Below are 16,975 nucleotides of genomic sequence, written 5' to 3' on the forward strand. Positions count from 1 at the left end.
CTTCTTCTTTCACCCTTTTCAGTACATCCTTTATACTGCTATCAACACTTTTTCTTCCACCAACCAAATTTGATCATGTATTGTTGTTCAAAATGGTTCAATGGCTCCCAGCTGCTCTCAGGTTAATATCTAAACTCCTTAAGCAGGCAGACAAGTCCTTGACAATCTGGTTCTTATCTCCCTCTCAGTCTCATCTCTCAATGTACCGTCATTAATACTAAGCTTTGGGTATTAATTTGAAGGACTTCCTTGTTCCTGTGTGGAATCCCTCATCCCGCTTCCTGGTTTCTGGTGAACTTCTGCTTATCCCTCAATTTTCCAGCTCAAATACTTCTTCCCCTTAGAAGCCTTCAGTAGAGCTGAGCCTCTGCTGTCACACCATTTTGTTCATCATATTACACCATATTACACCTTCTTAAGCAGAAGCTTAGTGCTGAGAGGCAAACACCACACTCAAGCTTCATGTACGAACCAGACACCATTTTTCTACATTGATGAGCTGGAAATTGAGAATTCACAATTTTACAATTTATTTTTGTGGGTTCCATAGTGGTTTCACATTAATATATGTTACAAAAGTAACCTCTGAAATCTCAGACTGATGAGATCACTTACCAGTCCGCTCTCCAACATGCTTTCCACATTGCAGCCTCAGTAATCTTTTCAAAACACATATCTGATCATCTCTTTCACTCTATCTCAAACACACCACATCCTGCTTAAAACTCTTTATGGCTTCCCAATAGTTCAGGTTAAAATGAAGCAAAAGCTTCTCTTAAGAAAACCTACACTGTCTGGCCATTCTTTCGACTCCTACCCCATATTGTCCCACTGTCTGTGTTGCAGCCATAATGGCCTTTTTCTGGGTTCCTTGTACTTGCCTCCCCCAACCCACTACAAGGCCTTTGCATGTGCTTCTCCATCTGGATAACTCTTTCCATTCTTCTTCTCCTGGTCCATTCAGCCATATCCCCAGTGCTGCTTCCTCAGGGTAATGTTTCCCATCCTTCTGTGTAGATCAAATCCCTCATGTACCTCTCCTCCCTAGTGTTTGTCACATTGCATTTTGGTATTTAACGTGATGATTTGCTTAATGCCCACCTCCCCAGGGCTGGCTGGTGAGCTCTGTGAGGGCAGAAACCATGTTTCTCATGCTCCCTGATGCACCCCAGGGCAACCCAGTGCCTTCTTTGTGCTTGGCATAAAGGAGGAGCTCAACAAATACTTGTTGAATGAATGGGTGAATAAGTCAAGATCAAGAATAAAAGGGGTTTTCATGCTGCTTTTACCCTCACCATGCATTTGCATATGTCCCTTACCAATTTTCCAAAGTGCTTTCAGGTAATCTATCTCATTTAATATTAACAACTGAGTTTAAGAGTAGAAAAGGCAATCCATGCAGGTGGCTCATCCAATATTACATGGCTAGTAAGCAACAATTTAGTACTAGAACCGACCCTAGTCACTTTTCAGACCAGGCCTCTGGCCATTAGTTTAAAAAGAAAGCAAATTAAGATAATGTAGAACTTAACAGGGAGCATCTATAGATAAGACAATAAAATAGAACAGGCAAACTAAAACAAAAACACAAAATAAATTTTGTTATTTTAGGCAAGTATAGCTTTGTTTCATGGAATGTGGGCAAAAATACACTGAATGGTGTCATTTTAGCCCTTACCGTTTGGGCTCTGAGGAAGAACATGTCACCTTTCTCTGTACAACATGGATCAGTTAATATTTTACCATAATTCTCATTAAAATGTAGTTGTTTAATAAATGCCGCTATTAAACTGTTGGTGAGAAAGTCTATTTCCGGAAATCTTTTCATCTTTTCCTTAACGAGACTATTTACTTTTTTTTGTAAGGAAACAAGAGGAAGTTAAGCACTTAGTAAGTTAAAAAAAGTAGCTGGATCCACTAATTTCAAAGAGCAACCTCAAACTACGTACACTTGGTCATTTATCTAACAATTTGTAAAGACCTACTATTTGAACACAATCTGTAGTTTAAGGAGAAAATTTTAAGTAACTTAAAATAATTGAGTGCCTTTACAATTTTACACAAATACAACCTTTTAAATTCATATGTTACTTACCTAATAAAATGGACAATTACCTGAATTTACATGAAAAGTTAATCAAGTATTTACCGAGCACTGATTATACTGAAAGCTCCGTGCCTTCCATGGGGCTTCTATTGGAGCAATTCTAGTCTCCTCACTAACACATTTCTATGTTTAAACTCATTTTGCCCTGAGTTTAGTCTATCTGGTAGCACTTTCTTTGGGGGAGGGGGGGAAGGGGCGTGGGGAAAGGGAAGGAAGGTATAAAAATACAACCTAGACGTGCAAAAATTCGTGTAAAAGGATCTTCGTTTCATCACCATTTACTAAAGTGAGAACTGGATAATAGTTCGAAGTCCAGGGAAAGCTAAGTATTTCACTCGTTTGATGGAATGTACGCAGCCGTTAAAAAAAATATTCCTGCATTTGCCCATACTTCCAGTGGACGTACATTACTTTTGCAACTAGGAAAGCACAAGAAATGAAAAAAGGAGAGAGAAGATCGCATTTTGCCTGCCCCGCTAGGTCTCTCCGGAGCTAGGGTCGCGTCTGCCGGCTCCAAAGAGTTTTCAGCGTCGGCAAGCTCGCCTTCGCTCAAATCCTCAGATTCACGGAGGAGAAAGGTGCAGTGCAGTGCGTGGGGTCACCAGTGTCACCGCCATCGCGGGTTCACTGCCCGCGCCGGGTGCAGCGCGCCGCAGGCTGCGGAGCCCATCGCCTGGCCCCCCGCGCCGAGAATTAGTGTAGCGCGCCTGCGCGCCCAGTCACGTGGAAGGCGCTCCGCGCAAAACGGGTTAAAAGTCACGACCGCGGAGAGTCCACTAGCGCCCGGCGCGGCGTTCTCTGCATCCCTTAAACTGAGTTTGGTGGAGACCGCTACGCTGTTCTTGATCACCTCCCGACCCCTCGGCTCGGCCCTGCTCCATGAAGCAAGTGGAGCCACCTGGAGCCCTTCTTCGCAGGCAGCACAGGCGCGGGAAATCGAGTCTTTCATTTGACAATGAAGCCGTGGCGGCGCAGCACGGCCGCTCAGGCGAATGGGCGCGAGGCCGGGAGAAGGAGCGGGAGGAGGAGGTCGGTTGGGCTATAACCCGCCTCAGCGCGCGCCCCTATTGGTGGATGCTGCGGTTCTGGGCACGCCCCCTAACGGACCTGTCGCTTTGTGACAGGCGGAGGGGCCAGTTCCTGTTGGGCCGGGGGTGGAGTCAGAGGTTGCCTGAGCTCCGCCCGGACTCCAGGGGGCTCCTCCCCCTGCTTCTTTCGGCGGGCGTGAGGGAGAATGTCATTCCCTCTCTGAGCCGTGGTTCCGCCTCCGTCTGCTCTTTCTCCTTCTCTGGCGCCCTCGTCCCGTCGGTTTTCGCCGCCGACGCAGCTGCACTGGGGCTACGGATGGCTGGTGGAGCGCAGGGGCCATCTGGGTTGAGAGAGCGGTGGTCGCTACCGCTGCTGAGGCGGAGATTCCCTGCCACCGCCTCCACCCCCTGTCCCCCGGCCTCGCGGCGCTGAGGGCGGGAGCGCGCAGAGCTCTTCCCTCCTCCTTTTTCTTCCTCCTCCTCCTCCTCCTCCTCCGGGTCCCCGCCCAGCACCCCTCGCACCAGGCGGCGGCGGCGGCGGCGGCGGAGAGCGAGACCCGCCGCCGGGGCACAACATGGCGGAGCCCTCGGCCCCGGAGAGCAAGCACAAGTCGTCCCTCAACTCGTCCCCGTGGAGCGGCCTCATGGCCCTGGGGAACAGCCGGCACAGTCACCACGGGCCCGGGGCCCAGTGCGCGCACAAGGCGGCGGGCGGCGCGGCGCCGCCGAAGCCGGCCCCCGCGGGGCTGTCCGGGGGGCTGTCGCAGCCGGCCGGCTGGCAGTCGCTGCTCTCCTTCACCATCCTCTTCCTGGCCTGGCTTGCCGGCTTCAGCTCGCGCCTCTTCGCGGTCATCCGCTTCGAAAGCATCATCCACGAGTTCGACCCGTGGTAAGTGCCCCGCCGCCCCTCCCCCGCCCGCGGCCCGCGGGGACCTGGGACCAGCGCCTCTGTCCACCGCGGCTCTCTCGACTTGTCCCCGCGCAGCTGCCGAGCCCCGCTCGCGTCTCGGCTGAGGCGGGTGCGGGTCCCCTGCCCGTGGGCGAAGTTTGCCCCGAGCAGCTTGAGGCGGGGCGTCGGGGTCCGGGAGCGGAACCTTGACCCTTGGCCGGGGAAGTGTCAAGACTGCCCGGAGGGTGGACGCAGCCCCCAGCAGCCAGCTCCGATCGCAGGGACCGGACCTGCACGCCAGGAGCCGGCAGGTCGCTCTTCCGCGGACTCGTGGCCGACTCCTCGCCCTCTCTGTCCGCGGCTTTCGTGTTGTTTCATTTTTGCGGGCGCGTTTTTGCTGGTTCGGATGGGATTAGCCAAGGGTTCCCCTGTTGCCGCTGGAGGTGAGTCCAGATGTGCCGGAACCCTGTCTGCTCAGCCTCGCAGTTTTATGCTTTTACCGTTTCTCTTTTTGCTCTCATTGTACGACAAGGGAAAAGGAGAGTGGGGTGTTGTGGGAGAGGAAATAATATCCCTGAAAGTGATCTGAAAGCTAGCGAGTCTTATTTATTTAGCATTAGGTATTTTCAAGAGTGGCTCTTTTCAAGGCCCGTAAGTGCACTCAGCTCCTCACTGTTTCCACTATCATCTTGGGTTGCTTTTTAGAGCAAGATCATTACTCTGTTAGCCAAACTGTCACCCTTAGTGTGTTATACACAATATTCGAAAGCATTGCGTTAGTTTCTTTATTGGTCTCTGCAGGAAGGTTTGTGGATAAGAGAACAAACAGTGCCACTGTTATGGGAGCCTTAGATTATAATACCGAAGTTGCGCGTAGTATAAGGGGCTGACCTGAATGTTTTAGGAAGTTACTGTACTGGTCTGTGAATTATCTAGATAGGAATATTGCTTTAACTTTTTCCCCAACTTGCCCAACCTTAGTTAAGTTTTTTCACCTGAGAGTATGCCTTTCAAACTAATTTAATTCATCTTGTTGACCTATTAACCTTGAATTAATCTTGCTTCTTTATAATTAGACCAGATTAAACTTTTGGATCTTTGTTAAATACACAGAGAGAGAATCTTCTTGAGACTTAATAAATAAATAATAAATGTTTCGGTGGGCGAGCTACCCATATATTAAAATACCGGATTTAAGTTCTGCTGTTATGGAGAGAAAAAAATGATACTGCAACATGTATTGTACACCAGAGGGGCTAACTCATGGAGAATTCAATTTAGATAAACAGTTAATTGCCGTGACATTCTTCCGTGAGACATTTTACTCCTGTTTTAGAGGTTTTGATTTTTTTCCTAAAACTAGTTTTTTGTTTTTGTTTTTATAAATAACCTTTATGTTTCTTGGAATCACAGAAGAAAATATATTAGTGTGGATTATTTATGAGTCTAAGGATATCTGTGAAGGCTTATTGACTAGACACAATATTCTTAGGTAGTCTTAGCTTTGAAACATTTAAGCAAATTAGGTAAAAATAAAATTGGAACCAGAAAATGAAATCTGCTAGTATTTATTGACCAATGCGAAAAGCGAAAGTTCTGTCTTTTCAGATTAAAGCAGCAGAAGTGCATGGTTGATCAAACATTTTGGGTAACAAAAATTATAAATAATATTTCCAGAGAGTAACATTTTTACAAATAGAAGGCACAGTACTGTAGTAGCAACTCTGAGGCTGAAATTAAGGATTGCAGAAAAATTCACAACTAAATGATGATTTTTCCTTATTCTGAAGGAATGTTAGAAATCTGCATCAAGTCAGCCAAAGATCACTACTAAAACTGAATAAATGTAATCATGAAAAGGCTTATTGGGTTGCTTCACAGATAAAATGGTTAAATTTTTTTTTTTAAAGTTTGGCCAAAAATTGAAAGTCGATTTCTTTCTCCAGTTTTAAAAATACTCTTGGAGGGCGTAACCCTTTTTCTTTCATCCACATGGAAATCTGTTTCACTTACATTTTTCTGTGTATGAAAACACATTTCTGACACATCCTTTTGCTAACTGTACCATTTGAATTTTAATTCATATATACTAATCTAAAAATATGTACATCTCCAGTCTTGACCTACTTAATTTAGGTATTCTGCTTATGCAGTTTTAATATTTACACTTATATTTTTGATTAAAAGGTTATGCTCATGATGTTAGGTAATTCTGAAGTAGTAAACAGATTTATGTAGTAAAAGAATTGTCCCTATACCTTACTGTAAATGGAGATTTGTCAGTATGACTCTAAAATAATGTCTAATTCAGGTAACTTAATGAGAATCAGGTTCCAGACAAAAAAATACCTTGTTTGCCAACTTTAACTTTTCTTTTCATACCTTTTGAAGATCTCAAGTGGTTAAGCATCTCATTCATTCTTCTCTCTCATTCTTATAATCATTCTTATTGGAAAAATTTAAAAGGGGGTTAGTGTGTAGATTGCTTGTCATTATTACTTTGGATTTTTAAAGCAGTTTCCTGCCAAAGCTGCTAATAATACCAACACTTTAACTGGCCTGCAGTCTAACACTCTGTCTGGTGTTATACTAGCTTGGGAGTTGCTCATATTACCATTTTATCATGTAGTAATGACATTAACCTTTAATAATATTTAAATGTTCCTCTCTGGCTCTGTGTCCACAAACCGATTTATTCTGGTCTGCCCACACCTTCCCTAACCACTTTTTCCTTATCTGTCATAGCTTTCATTCTGAAGCCTGTTTAGTGAAAGCTTTACTCTCTATTTGATGGTGAGTTATTTCTATAAATTTTACAGTAGTTCTTAAATTGTCTAAGACTCAAGTTAGCTGCCAAAAGTGACTCATTATCACAAAGTACTTGTTTTTTAAATTTGTCACCCAAGTTATTTTATAAATCTTACCAACTGTTATAAGGGGTGGTATATGATGCTAAACGATAAATATATTAATTGAATTAAAGTAAACTGCACTATTTTAGATCTTAGCAACACTGTTGGTAACCATCTCCTCACCTTTTTACTTTAGTAGTTTCCTCCCTTATTAGTTGATTAGACATTAAGAAGCAGTTTTAGACTATGTTGTCTGTATTTGCCAAACATTTGGTTGATCTAGTTTAACAGCACCTAACTTTTCTTCTTATCTGGAACAAAATGTAGTTTCTATGTGTTTTTGTAGTAACTGTTAATACTTTTACATTATATTAGCCAGGTACCTTTTCAATAACCATTATCTTGTTAAATTGTGGTAGCTTTTCCCATAGAAGCAATGTGAAAACTCCCTATGTGAGGAGAGCTGCCCTTTTCCCTGTCTTCACAGGTTATAATGGGTTTTCCCTAGAGAGAGAATTTTCTGAGCCTTGGGTTTTGGCTACAGTTAGCAAAAAGGCAGCAGATGCCTTTTTGCAGGGCACAGAGGTTGCAGTTAGAGTTGAAACTTGGAATGCAGTTTTTCTATAGAAACTGTGGTATAAATAGGCTAATTAGTACAAACATAAGTTTTCAAAGAAATGATAAACCTTTGGAACATAAACTTTTTGTAAGTTGGGTACTGCTTCTTGTACTGTGAGGTCTCCATGTTTTTCTTCACTTGCAGATGACAAAAAGAGGCTCTTGACCTCTGTTCTAAAGAAGACAAAAATGGATAACAAAAGTAGATTTAGAACACAAATGTCCCTAAATCTTAAAGTCACTTTGACTGTGGGATGGGATCATTAGCAACAGCAGTGCAGCTGCACTTCAGAACAGGTATACTGTCACTGATTTCATTGCAATTTTTAAATTTTCTTGCCTTGAATTTTTGAGATTATTCTAAATTACAAGTGCGGGGGAGGTGTAGCGAATGCCTTGAGCCACTGGATTGGATGATGGGATTGGATCCGCTCCCATTTTGATGGGTAAGTGTGGTGGTTACTATAGGTAGTAATCATGGATTTCATGAGGCATGTAATAGGTCCTGGGGTAGTTAGGCTCTGTCATTAAAGACCTTGGAAATTTTTCTTTCCCTTTAGTATTTTCACATCTTGAGGACTAAATTGGGTAGGACTGCATGCATCTTACTGCCATGAGTAGTTTACATAAAGACAATATTGGTCATAGGCCAAGCATTATCAACTCAAAATAAGGATTTACGTTATAGGCTCTGACCCAGTTGTTATGAATATGGGGTGATTTACTAGTCTGCCTGTACCTAATCTGTCTCCGATTTTTATGCTCTCAAGTTTTGAGTGTATGAGAAAAATGTTAAAATTTCTTTCTTTTCTTTTTTTTTTTTTATATGACCGGTAAGGGGATCTTAACCCTTGGCTTGGTATTGTCAGCACCACGCTCAGCCAGTGAGCTAACTGGCCATCCCTATATAGGATCTGAACCCATGGCCTTGGTGTTATCAGCACCGCACTCTCCTGAGTGAGCCACAGGCAGGCCCTGAAAAATGTTAAGATTTCTGCTTATTGTAATATCTTAGTATTCATCAGTTCACATGTGTCCTCAGAAATAAAGAATGGAAAGGTTAATATTCTCCAGTGACTGAATCACGTTTTTTTCTCAATTCTTTTGCTTTGAATACTTAATGATCTTGGGGAGCGACAGTACTGCAGTTAACTTGAATTGTAAAGCCCCCACAATTCAACAGACCTATATATTGCTAAATTATTATATTATGAAATTTTTTTTCCTTTTTTCTTTATCTTTTTTTGGTTCTTTCTTATATTATGAAAATTTTCAAACATACAGGCAAGTTGAAAGAATTTTATAGTGAGCACTCATATACTATCCACCTAGATTCTACAATTTATATTTTACTTTTTTTTTTTTATCTTTCTATTACTGCTTTTAAATCTTGCTTGGAGACAGACTGATAGTCCATTGTTTACTGCAACATGAAGAATGTTATCTTTGTTCCCTAACTCCATGATAGATGATCTCTTATTTCCAATTAGTATTTGTTTTCTATAATACCTGTATACAATGTGTGCAAATATTGTATCTGTACTGCAGTTGGACTGCAGGTTAGGATCAGATTCCCTCATTCCAGATTTTGGTTAGTAGCTTACCTGAGTACCATATAAGTCAATACATTAGCCTGATGTATTGTTAAATGACCTGACTTTGCTGAATCTGGTGTCTCAGGAGGAACTTTGAAGTGGTTAGAAGGGTATTGCTGTTGGTTTTATTAAACTTAATTTTTTGTGTAAGTCCTAAATACTGTTGAATTATTAGAAGGCTTTTATTGGTCAGACTTGTTTCATCCAGATGTAATGCTTTAGTTTTATAGATTGCAGTGGCTTCTGTCAGTCCCTACAATAAATAGGAAAAAAGGAAAACATTTAAATAATATAGGACTCACAAATATATTTTATGGGCCAAATTAATACTATCGAAAGGGAAAAACGTACTGTAAATGGTTAACCTGCTACTCTGTCGTCACCTCTCTGTCTGCTTTACCTGATTTTGATGCATACTTTTAGTTTTTAAACTACTTACTCTTCTGAGAAGGCTTCTGTGTCTTTGCCTTACCTACTTCTGACCATGGATAATTTTCAGGAGTTTAGAAATTGATAGAAAGTGGCAAAATCATAGGATTGAAAAAAGGAGAGAGGGAGGATTAGGTTAGGTGGGAGTAACTGTTGGGAAAGATGGGAGCAGTTAACTGGCATTTGTAGGCTTGCCAGGAAATCTAACCACTATTTAGAATTTCATGTCCTTGGAAAACTGCTTTTATAGTTTCAAATGAAAGAATCTAAACATATTTTGGAATATAACCTGTACGTAAGTTGGTGAATGCCTTTATGTTATTAAAGTTTGTACAGTTTGTAGATAAACGCATATCTAAAGATTGACAGTTGCAGTAATTAAATCGACCATATTATCTGTGACTTTTTTTTTTTCCTTTCTTTCTTTGGAACTTAGTGTTGCAGGATAACTTTAATATGTGTTCTAAATAGTAGTAGTTTTTACAGTGTCTTACAATCCGATGGTATCTTAGAATTGAGGTAACATCTTTTGTTTTTCCATAAACAAAAGATATTTTAATTCAGTATTCCCCAGTAGGATGGAAGAACACAGCATTGCCTGAGTCTAGAGTGTGTGTTGTTTTTACTGCATCTTCTGCCTCCAAGGCAGGCTTAAATGAAAGTATCCTCCATTTAATTTATGATTTTTTAAATCAGCTGCCCTGATTTAAGTCTTAACATATTGGCCTATCAAAATGGCTGGTTGCAATCTGTGCTTTAGTTAACTAAGCTCACTAGTTGGATGACAGTTTTGATGTGAGAAAGAGAGGAGAATTGTTCTTTAACCTGAATGACTAGGGAATTTTCAGAAACAGAGCTTTTTAGGGAGTAGCTGATTGGGAGGAAAAGATGATTGAATCCAATTGAATGTTTTCATTTAGATTCATTTTGTCTGTAAAAAGTTCATAGTAATGGGATCGGAAGTATTAAGCCATCTGGTTAAAGGAATTATGAGGTGGACAGCTATACTTAGCCTAAAGGATTTTTAGAGTATTTGTTGCCTGCTTATCTTCCTCTTTTTGGACAAAGAAGCTAAGGATCAGAGGGATGAAATACATTTTCTAAGGTGGTGCAGTTGCAGCATGGCTTGATTCTTTTCCATTTTCTTTGCACCTGTGTTTGTATTAGAGGGATATTTTGAGAAGTTGTTTGAAAATTGTTCCTGCAGAAGATTTGGGGAAGTTACTTTCTACCACTCACTTTAAATTAACAATACTGGAAATATTGGCAATTCAAGTTTAGATATGGAAACAAATAGAGCTTTCATGTGAAATTTGACTTCTTTGAAATTGGTGATTTAAAAAATTGTGTACACTGGTTGGTTGCCTGTGATCTCTATAAATTAATAGTTTAAGTTTTACAACTTTTTTTTTTTTACTTTTTTGTTCATTCTTTTCAAAAGGGAAATGTTATTGCATAAAGATATAGTTAAAGAAATTTTCTTCTATATTAGTAAAATGTTAAAGTATTAGTGATTAGTTGATAACCAAGGCAATAATGTTTCTTTAGGGGTTTTCTTTTAATTTCTTTTTCATGCCTTACATGTTTATTAGCTGTTCTCAGGTAGTTAAAGATTTTTCTCCCCAGTATAGTATTCTTTTCTTTAGTGATATCTAGCAGTCCTTTCAACCTACAAAAGACTTCAAATGAATTTGTTTTTAAACTTAAAATATAGTCCTGCTCACTCCCACTCCCACTCCCATTCCTCCTCTCCTTCTCCATAGTTAGATATGTTGCAGTGTATGAGAGATATATATGCATGGGGGTTCTTCACAAAGTTTGTGGAAAAATATAATTGAAAGGTAATTGCATTTTTCCATGAACTTTTTGAAGGTCCCCTGTGTAAACACTAATGTTAAAGGTAAAAGTTTATACTGTTGTTCACACCATTAAAAAATTAAAATATAGTAATTCACAATTTCTAAAGTTCAAGTATAAGCACAGCTTAAATTATTGTTTGTTGCTAGACAAATTTGTCTTAAGAAGAACATAGGCCAAATTGATGAAATGGAGTTGGAGAAAAAGATCATGACCAAAACTCACTTGTGACCACCATTCCTGCTAGTATATATATGTTTACTTCATGCCTATTCTTAAAACACCAGTAACTCCTGCAAAGTAGACTATATCCTATTTAAGAAGATTTATTATTAAAGTAAATTATTATACTATCTTATTTGTGTAATCCACAACAAAAATAATGGAACACAGAGTTATTGGATGGTAACACTCTTGTAATCTTTGAGATATTCTTTGAAAATAAGCCTTAAATGTTTACACAAACGAGCAAAGAAATGTGTTCTGCAAGGGCTTTTAATATAGGTGAAAAGGTATTCAGCTTCAGTCTGTAGAACAATGCTCTTTTATTGTGAAATATAACACATTCTGAAAAGTATAAATCTAATGTACAATAGAATGAAAACCCATGTGACCATCACCCAGATCAGAAGCGCTTGTGTGTGCTTTTTCAATCCCCTACCTCCTAACTTTTATAGTAATTATATCCTTGCTTTTTCTCATAGGTGGTAAAACTCTGTGCATTGCTAAATAATATAATTTAGTTTTGCCTATTTTTAAACTTCGATAAATGGAATCATGGCTTTTGTGTCTTGCTTTTTTGCTCAGCATTATTTTTAAGAGTCATCTTCACTGGTCAAAAGGTCGTTGAGAGTATGTGGGTAATAAGGTTTAGCAGTAATTTGACTAAGCAGGCTTCTTATCCATATGAGGAGGTTGCCTGTTTTTTACAGAGGGAAGTGCCTATAGGAAATGAAAATGGAAGCCATCCTTCAATTCAGTCGAGATCAAAAATTACCTCAAAGATGAACTCTTGGGCTAGAGTCAACCACCTTGTCTCCAGATGACCTTGACAACTTTTTTTAAGGTACTAACTGGCCAGAGAGATTTAGTCTTTCAACAGACACTGAGAATACAGGGAAGTGGGGTGGAGGAGGAGAGAGACATCACTATCAAGAAACACATGATAATCAGATGAACGCAAAATTATGTCAACTACTGTTCATTTTAAAGTACGTGTATTAAAATTGGCATAAGGGAGGGAATGGTTACTTGGTTCTTGAAGGAAGGAAAGAGAGAGTAAAGGGGATCTGAGCTGAAGGAATTTAGAAAAACCCTAAGGAATGAACTGTTTGATGTATTGGTATTTTTGTAGAGGACTGTTGATCCTGGGTTGTGTGTATGGAGGTGGGTCAGACTGTGTGTAGATGTGGAATCTTGAATGTCTTGCATTTCTCTTATATTGTTTTCCATGTTGCTTTCTTCTCCCAGTCTTTCATAGCTACCACTTTTATTCTTTTTCATTTCTTTATTTCCTTTATTGATTTAGTAGCTGTTTTGGTTTTCAGGAAGAATGGAGGAGGTGTGAAATTAGTAAGATTCTTTCAGAAACTGTTCTCAGTGAATAAAAAGTTTAATTCAAAGAACAGTAAAGAAAAGGTCATGGGTCTTTCTTTACATAGGAACTTGGAGAACTATGTCTTAGCAAATGTTTCAGGATATTGGAAACGTGATTCCAACTTACAAACTTTTAATTAGAAAACAGTTCTTAAGTGAATTAATAGACATGAATACTCTCAAATACATTTCTATTTATTGGTCAGATGATTTTGATCAAATTTGATGGTATTTTTTTGCTACACATTAGTATGGAACCCTTGCTACTTGAGTAGATAACAGTTTATTTCTTTTGTGAACAAATAATGGACTGTTGTCATAGTTAATTCATTGTTAGTTCAAGAAAAACTTAAATCTAGGACTGTCTTTGTTCAGACTCTCAATTTGGCCAGTCAGTATTCTACAGAATTCAAACTTAAAATTTAAATCAAGTATCGTAAGGAAGGTATACATACTTATGTCCCATCTCTACACAATCCCATGTAGTACATGCCAGAGAGTAATAAAATGATTTGACTTTGGATAATGGTCCAACCTAATGATTTAAGCTGTTTTAACTAGTGTTCCTCTTGTATGAATTCCCAAAGTGTAGATACTTTTCTGACTTGTATTAACTGGTAAGAAACATGCCAGGCATACTTTTTTCAGAAATAACAATCGCATATAGCTTATCTTTATATAAGAGATACAGGTATGGATTTTATTAACCCCAATATAAAAGAAACTTACTTTAGTTAAATTTTGCTTAGGACTGTTCATTTGACTAAATAGGCCAGAGCTATTTTGAAGATTTCAACACTTGTAATGTGAAAACACTCAAGAGGACTTAAGTTTATTATTTGCCTAAATTGGTAAGATACTGTTTTTTGTTTGTTTGTTTGTTTGTTTTTTAAGAGATGACCAGTAAGGGAATCTTAACCCTTGACTTGGTATTGTCAGCACCAGGCTCTCCCAAGTGAGCTAACTGGCCATCCATACATAGGGATCCAAACCCGTGGCCTTGTTGTTACCAACACCACACTCTCCCAAGTGAGCCACGGGCCGGCTCTGTAAGGTGCTGTTTTAATGATTTGAACTTTGGGCTCATTTTCCCCTTTAATGAATAGTAATGATAACTTCTTATTCTTGTTGGCATTATTATAGAGACAAACAAAAGATCCTTTACCTCAAGAACTTCTTTTCTAATCTTCGTAGAATATCCTACATAGTACTAGGGACATAGTGAGTCCTCAGCGAATATTGACAGATCCTTTATTCTTAATGATAACCACATTTTATGTTTTGGCGGTGATAGTAATAGTATACAAGTCTCTGTTGTTATTGTGTAATGCCTTGATAAATCTTGGAGTTGACTGTGATGTCAGTAAAATCATATGTGTAGTGAACATAATCCCACTTTCAATAAAGGTGTCACTTTAATCTTACAGAAGGAGGAAAGAGTTGATGATGAAGAAAGGAGATGATAGTGCCTTTAGAAGAAATGATTTATGTGAGCTTCATTGATTGTGTCAGCATTTGGGAGATGAATGGCTGGATGGATAACTTAGGAAGAACTTTGAGGGAAATTTTAATTTCATGAGTATTTTTTCTAAGTACAAATAATTCTAGGAGAGTTCTTTCTCAAATTTTAACTCATTAGTTAAGGAGCATTGAATAATGGAAGACAGATTAGTTAATATCCAAAAACCATATGAATTATAAAAGTTTTGTTAACTTTTGAAATAAATGAAAAAAAGACAGAGGCCAGCAACAAAAGTAAAATCTACGAGCTGGCATTTTCTTTGAACTTGAGAAAAATATCCTGGTGTGGAGGAATAGTAAGAATTGAAATTATCATTGCATACATAGGCATTAGTTAGAATATACTAAATTCATGCCAATGATGAATTTAGGAGGGGGTGGGGATTAATGATCCATTTGGTTTCATGGCTCTTGATTTAACTTTGTGATTATAGGTAATTAATATGCAAATTAAGCAACACTTTAGGAAGCCATCACAGCTCAGATTGATCTTATTTAAACTTTACCATAAAGAGTTAAAGGATACTAAAGAGAAACAATCAGGAGTGAAATAAGGTGCTAGTCTCCATTAAAGTGTCTTTGCAATGGAAATAGCTTTGTCTATGTCTAATTACTGGGAGAATCATTGAATATTGTAGATCTTGTGAGTTAAATAAGCCAAGATATAAACCCTTTATCTTCTTTTACTATGAATTGAACAATAAAAAAATGACTGGTCAGCTCTTTATATTATCATTCCGTCTAGTAATAGCAATATTCCTGTGAGTCTTAAAACTGATAATGCTGTAATGATCTCATAAAATGTTTTTGCTTAAAAATAATGTGTGCTTTTTTTATCAATTTTATCAGTGTGCCTTTTTTCTTTTTTTAAGTTAATTTATTAATTTTTAATTTTTTTTACACTCTAAGATGTGGAACAGTTGGGACAGGAAGAGGGGAAAGGGAGCTGGATAGGGTTGGGGGGAGGAAGGAGAGAAAAAATCTACTATAGTGAGCAGGGTTTCTTTGGTACATTGACACTTAAAACACTGCACGTGTTTTTAATTAAAAATTTTTTTATTGAAACAATTGATTATACATATTGGTGGGGTACAGAGTTGACTATCGGTACTTGTGTGCAATATGTGATGATCAAATCTGGATAATTGGTATATTCATCATTACAAAACATAATTCTTTGTGTCCATTAACCAATTTCTTGCTACCCCCCCCTCCACCTCCTCCTTTCTCACCTCTAGTAACCACAGTTCTGTTCTCTCCTTCTTAAAGTTCAATGTATTATTATGATTCTTCCTTCCTTTCTTCCACTTGTGAGTGAGGACATGAGGTATTTCTCTTTCTGTGCCTCGCTTAATTTCACTTAACGTATTTTTCTCCAAGCTCATCCATGTTGCTGCAAATGGCAGAATTTCATTCTTTTTTTGTATGGCTGAGTAGTATTTCATTGTGTATATATACACATTTTCCATATCCAGTCATCTGTCAGTGGACATTTAGGTTGGTTCCATATTTGGCTATTACAGAGCTGCAGTAAACATGGGAGTGCAGGTATCTCTTGTGACATGATGGTTTCCATTCCTTTGGGTATATACCCAGTAGTGAGATTGCTGGTTTGTATGGTAGTTCTGTCTGTAGTTGTGAAAAACCTCTATACTGTTTTTCATAATGACTGTACTAATTTACAGTCCCACCAACAGTGTATAAGGGTTCCTCTTTCTCCACGTCTTTGCCAGCATTTGTTATCCTCTGTCTTTTTGATAATAGCCAGTCTAACTGGGATGAGATGATAGCTCTTTGTGGTTTTGATTTGCACTTGCCAGATGCTGAGTGACGTTGAACATTTTTTCATATGTCTGTTGGCCATTTGTATGTCTTCCTTTGAAAAATGTCTGTCTGTTCAGCTCCTTTGCCCATTTTTTAATTGGATTATTTGTTTTTCACTGTTGAGTTCCTTACATATTCTGGTATTAATCACTTGTTGAATGTATAGTTTGCAAATATTTTCTCCCATTCTGTGGTTGTCTTTTCACTGTTGATTGTTTCTTTTGCTGTGCAGAAGCTTTTTAGTTTGATATGGTCCATTTTTTTTTTCTTTTGCTGCCTGTGCTTTTAAGATCTTATTCATAGTCTTTGCCCAGTCCTACATCCTGTAGTTTATCCCCTATGTTTTCTTCTAGGAGTTTTATAGTTTCAGGTCTTATGTTTAAGTCTTTAATCCATTTTGAGTTGATTTTAGTATATGGCAAGAGGTATAGGTCTAGTTTCATTCTTCTACACATCCAGTTTTCCTGACACCATTTATTGAAGAAATTGTCCTTTCCCCTGTGTATATTCTTGGTGCCTTTGTTGAAGACCAGTTGGCTGTAAGTTTGTGGGTTGATTTCTGGATTCTCTATTCTGTTCATTGGTCTGTGTATCTGTTTTTATGCTAGTACCATGCTGGGGGGGTGGGTTGTTTTTGCTTTTAAAGATGACCTGTAAGG

The 16,975-nt window shown here is 38.9% G+C and overlaps 1 protein-coding gene across 2 annotated transcripts in view; it reads left to right on the top strand.

Moving 5' to 3' along the window:
- The first annotated feature begins 3,338 nt into the window (after positions 1 to 3,338).
- The window catches only part of STT3B (STT3 oligosaccharyltransferase complex catalytic subunit B), a 104,548-nt gene continuing 90,911 nt past the window's right edge, over positions 3,339 to 16,975 (top strand). The window contains exon 1 of one of the 2 annotated variants that reach the window (XM_063114762.1): positions 3,339 to 4,024. In XM_063114762.1, coding sequence (XP_062970832.1) covers positions 3,711 to 4,024 — 314 coding nt within the window. In that variant the 5' untranslated portion in view covers positions 3,339 to 3,710. Of the gene's footprint in view, positions 4,025 to 4,338; positions 4,468 to 16,975 lie in introns of those variants that run through there. The other variant, XM_063114763.1, reaches the window with a different exon arrangement.

The sequence above is a fragment of the Cynocephalus volans genome, chromosome 11, assembly GCF_027409185.1.
Source record: "Cynocephalus volans isolate mCynVol1 chromosome 11, mCynVol1.pri, whole genome shotgun sequence".
NCBI classification, from domain to species: Eukaryota; Metazoa; Chordata; class Mammalia; order Dermoptera; family Cynocephalidae; genus Cynocephalus; species Cynocephalus volans.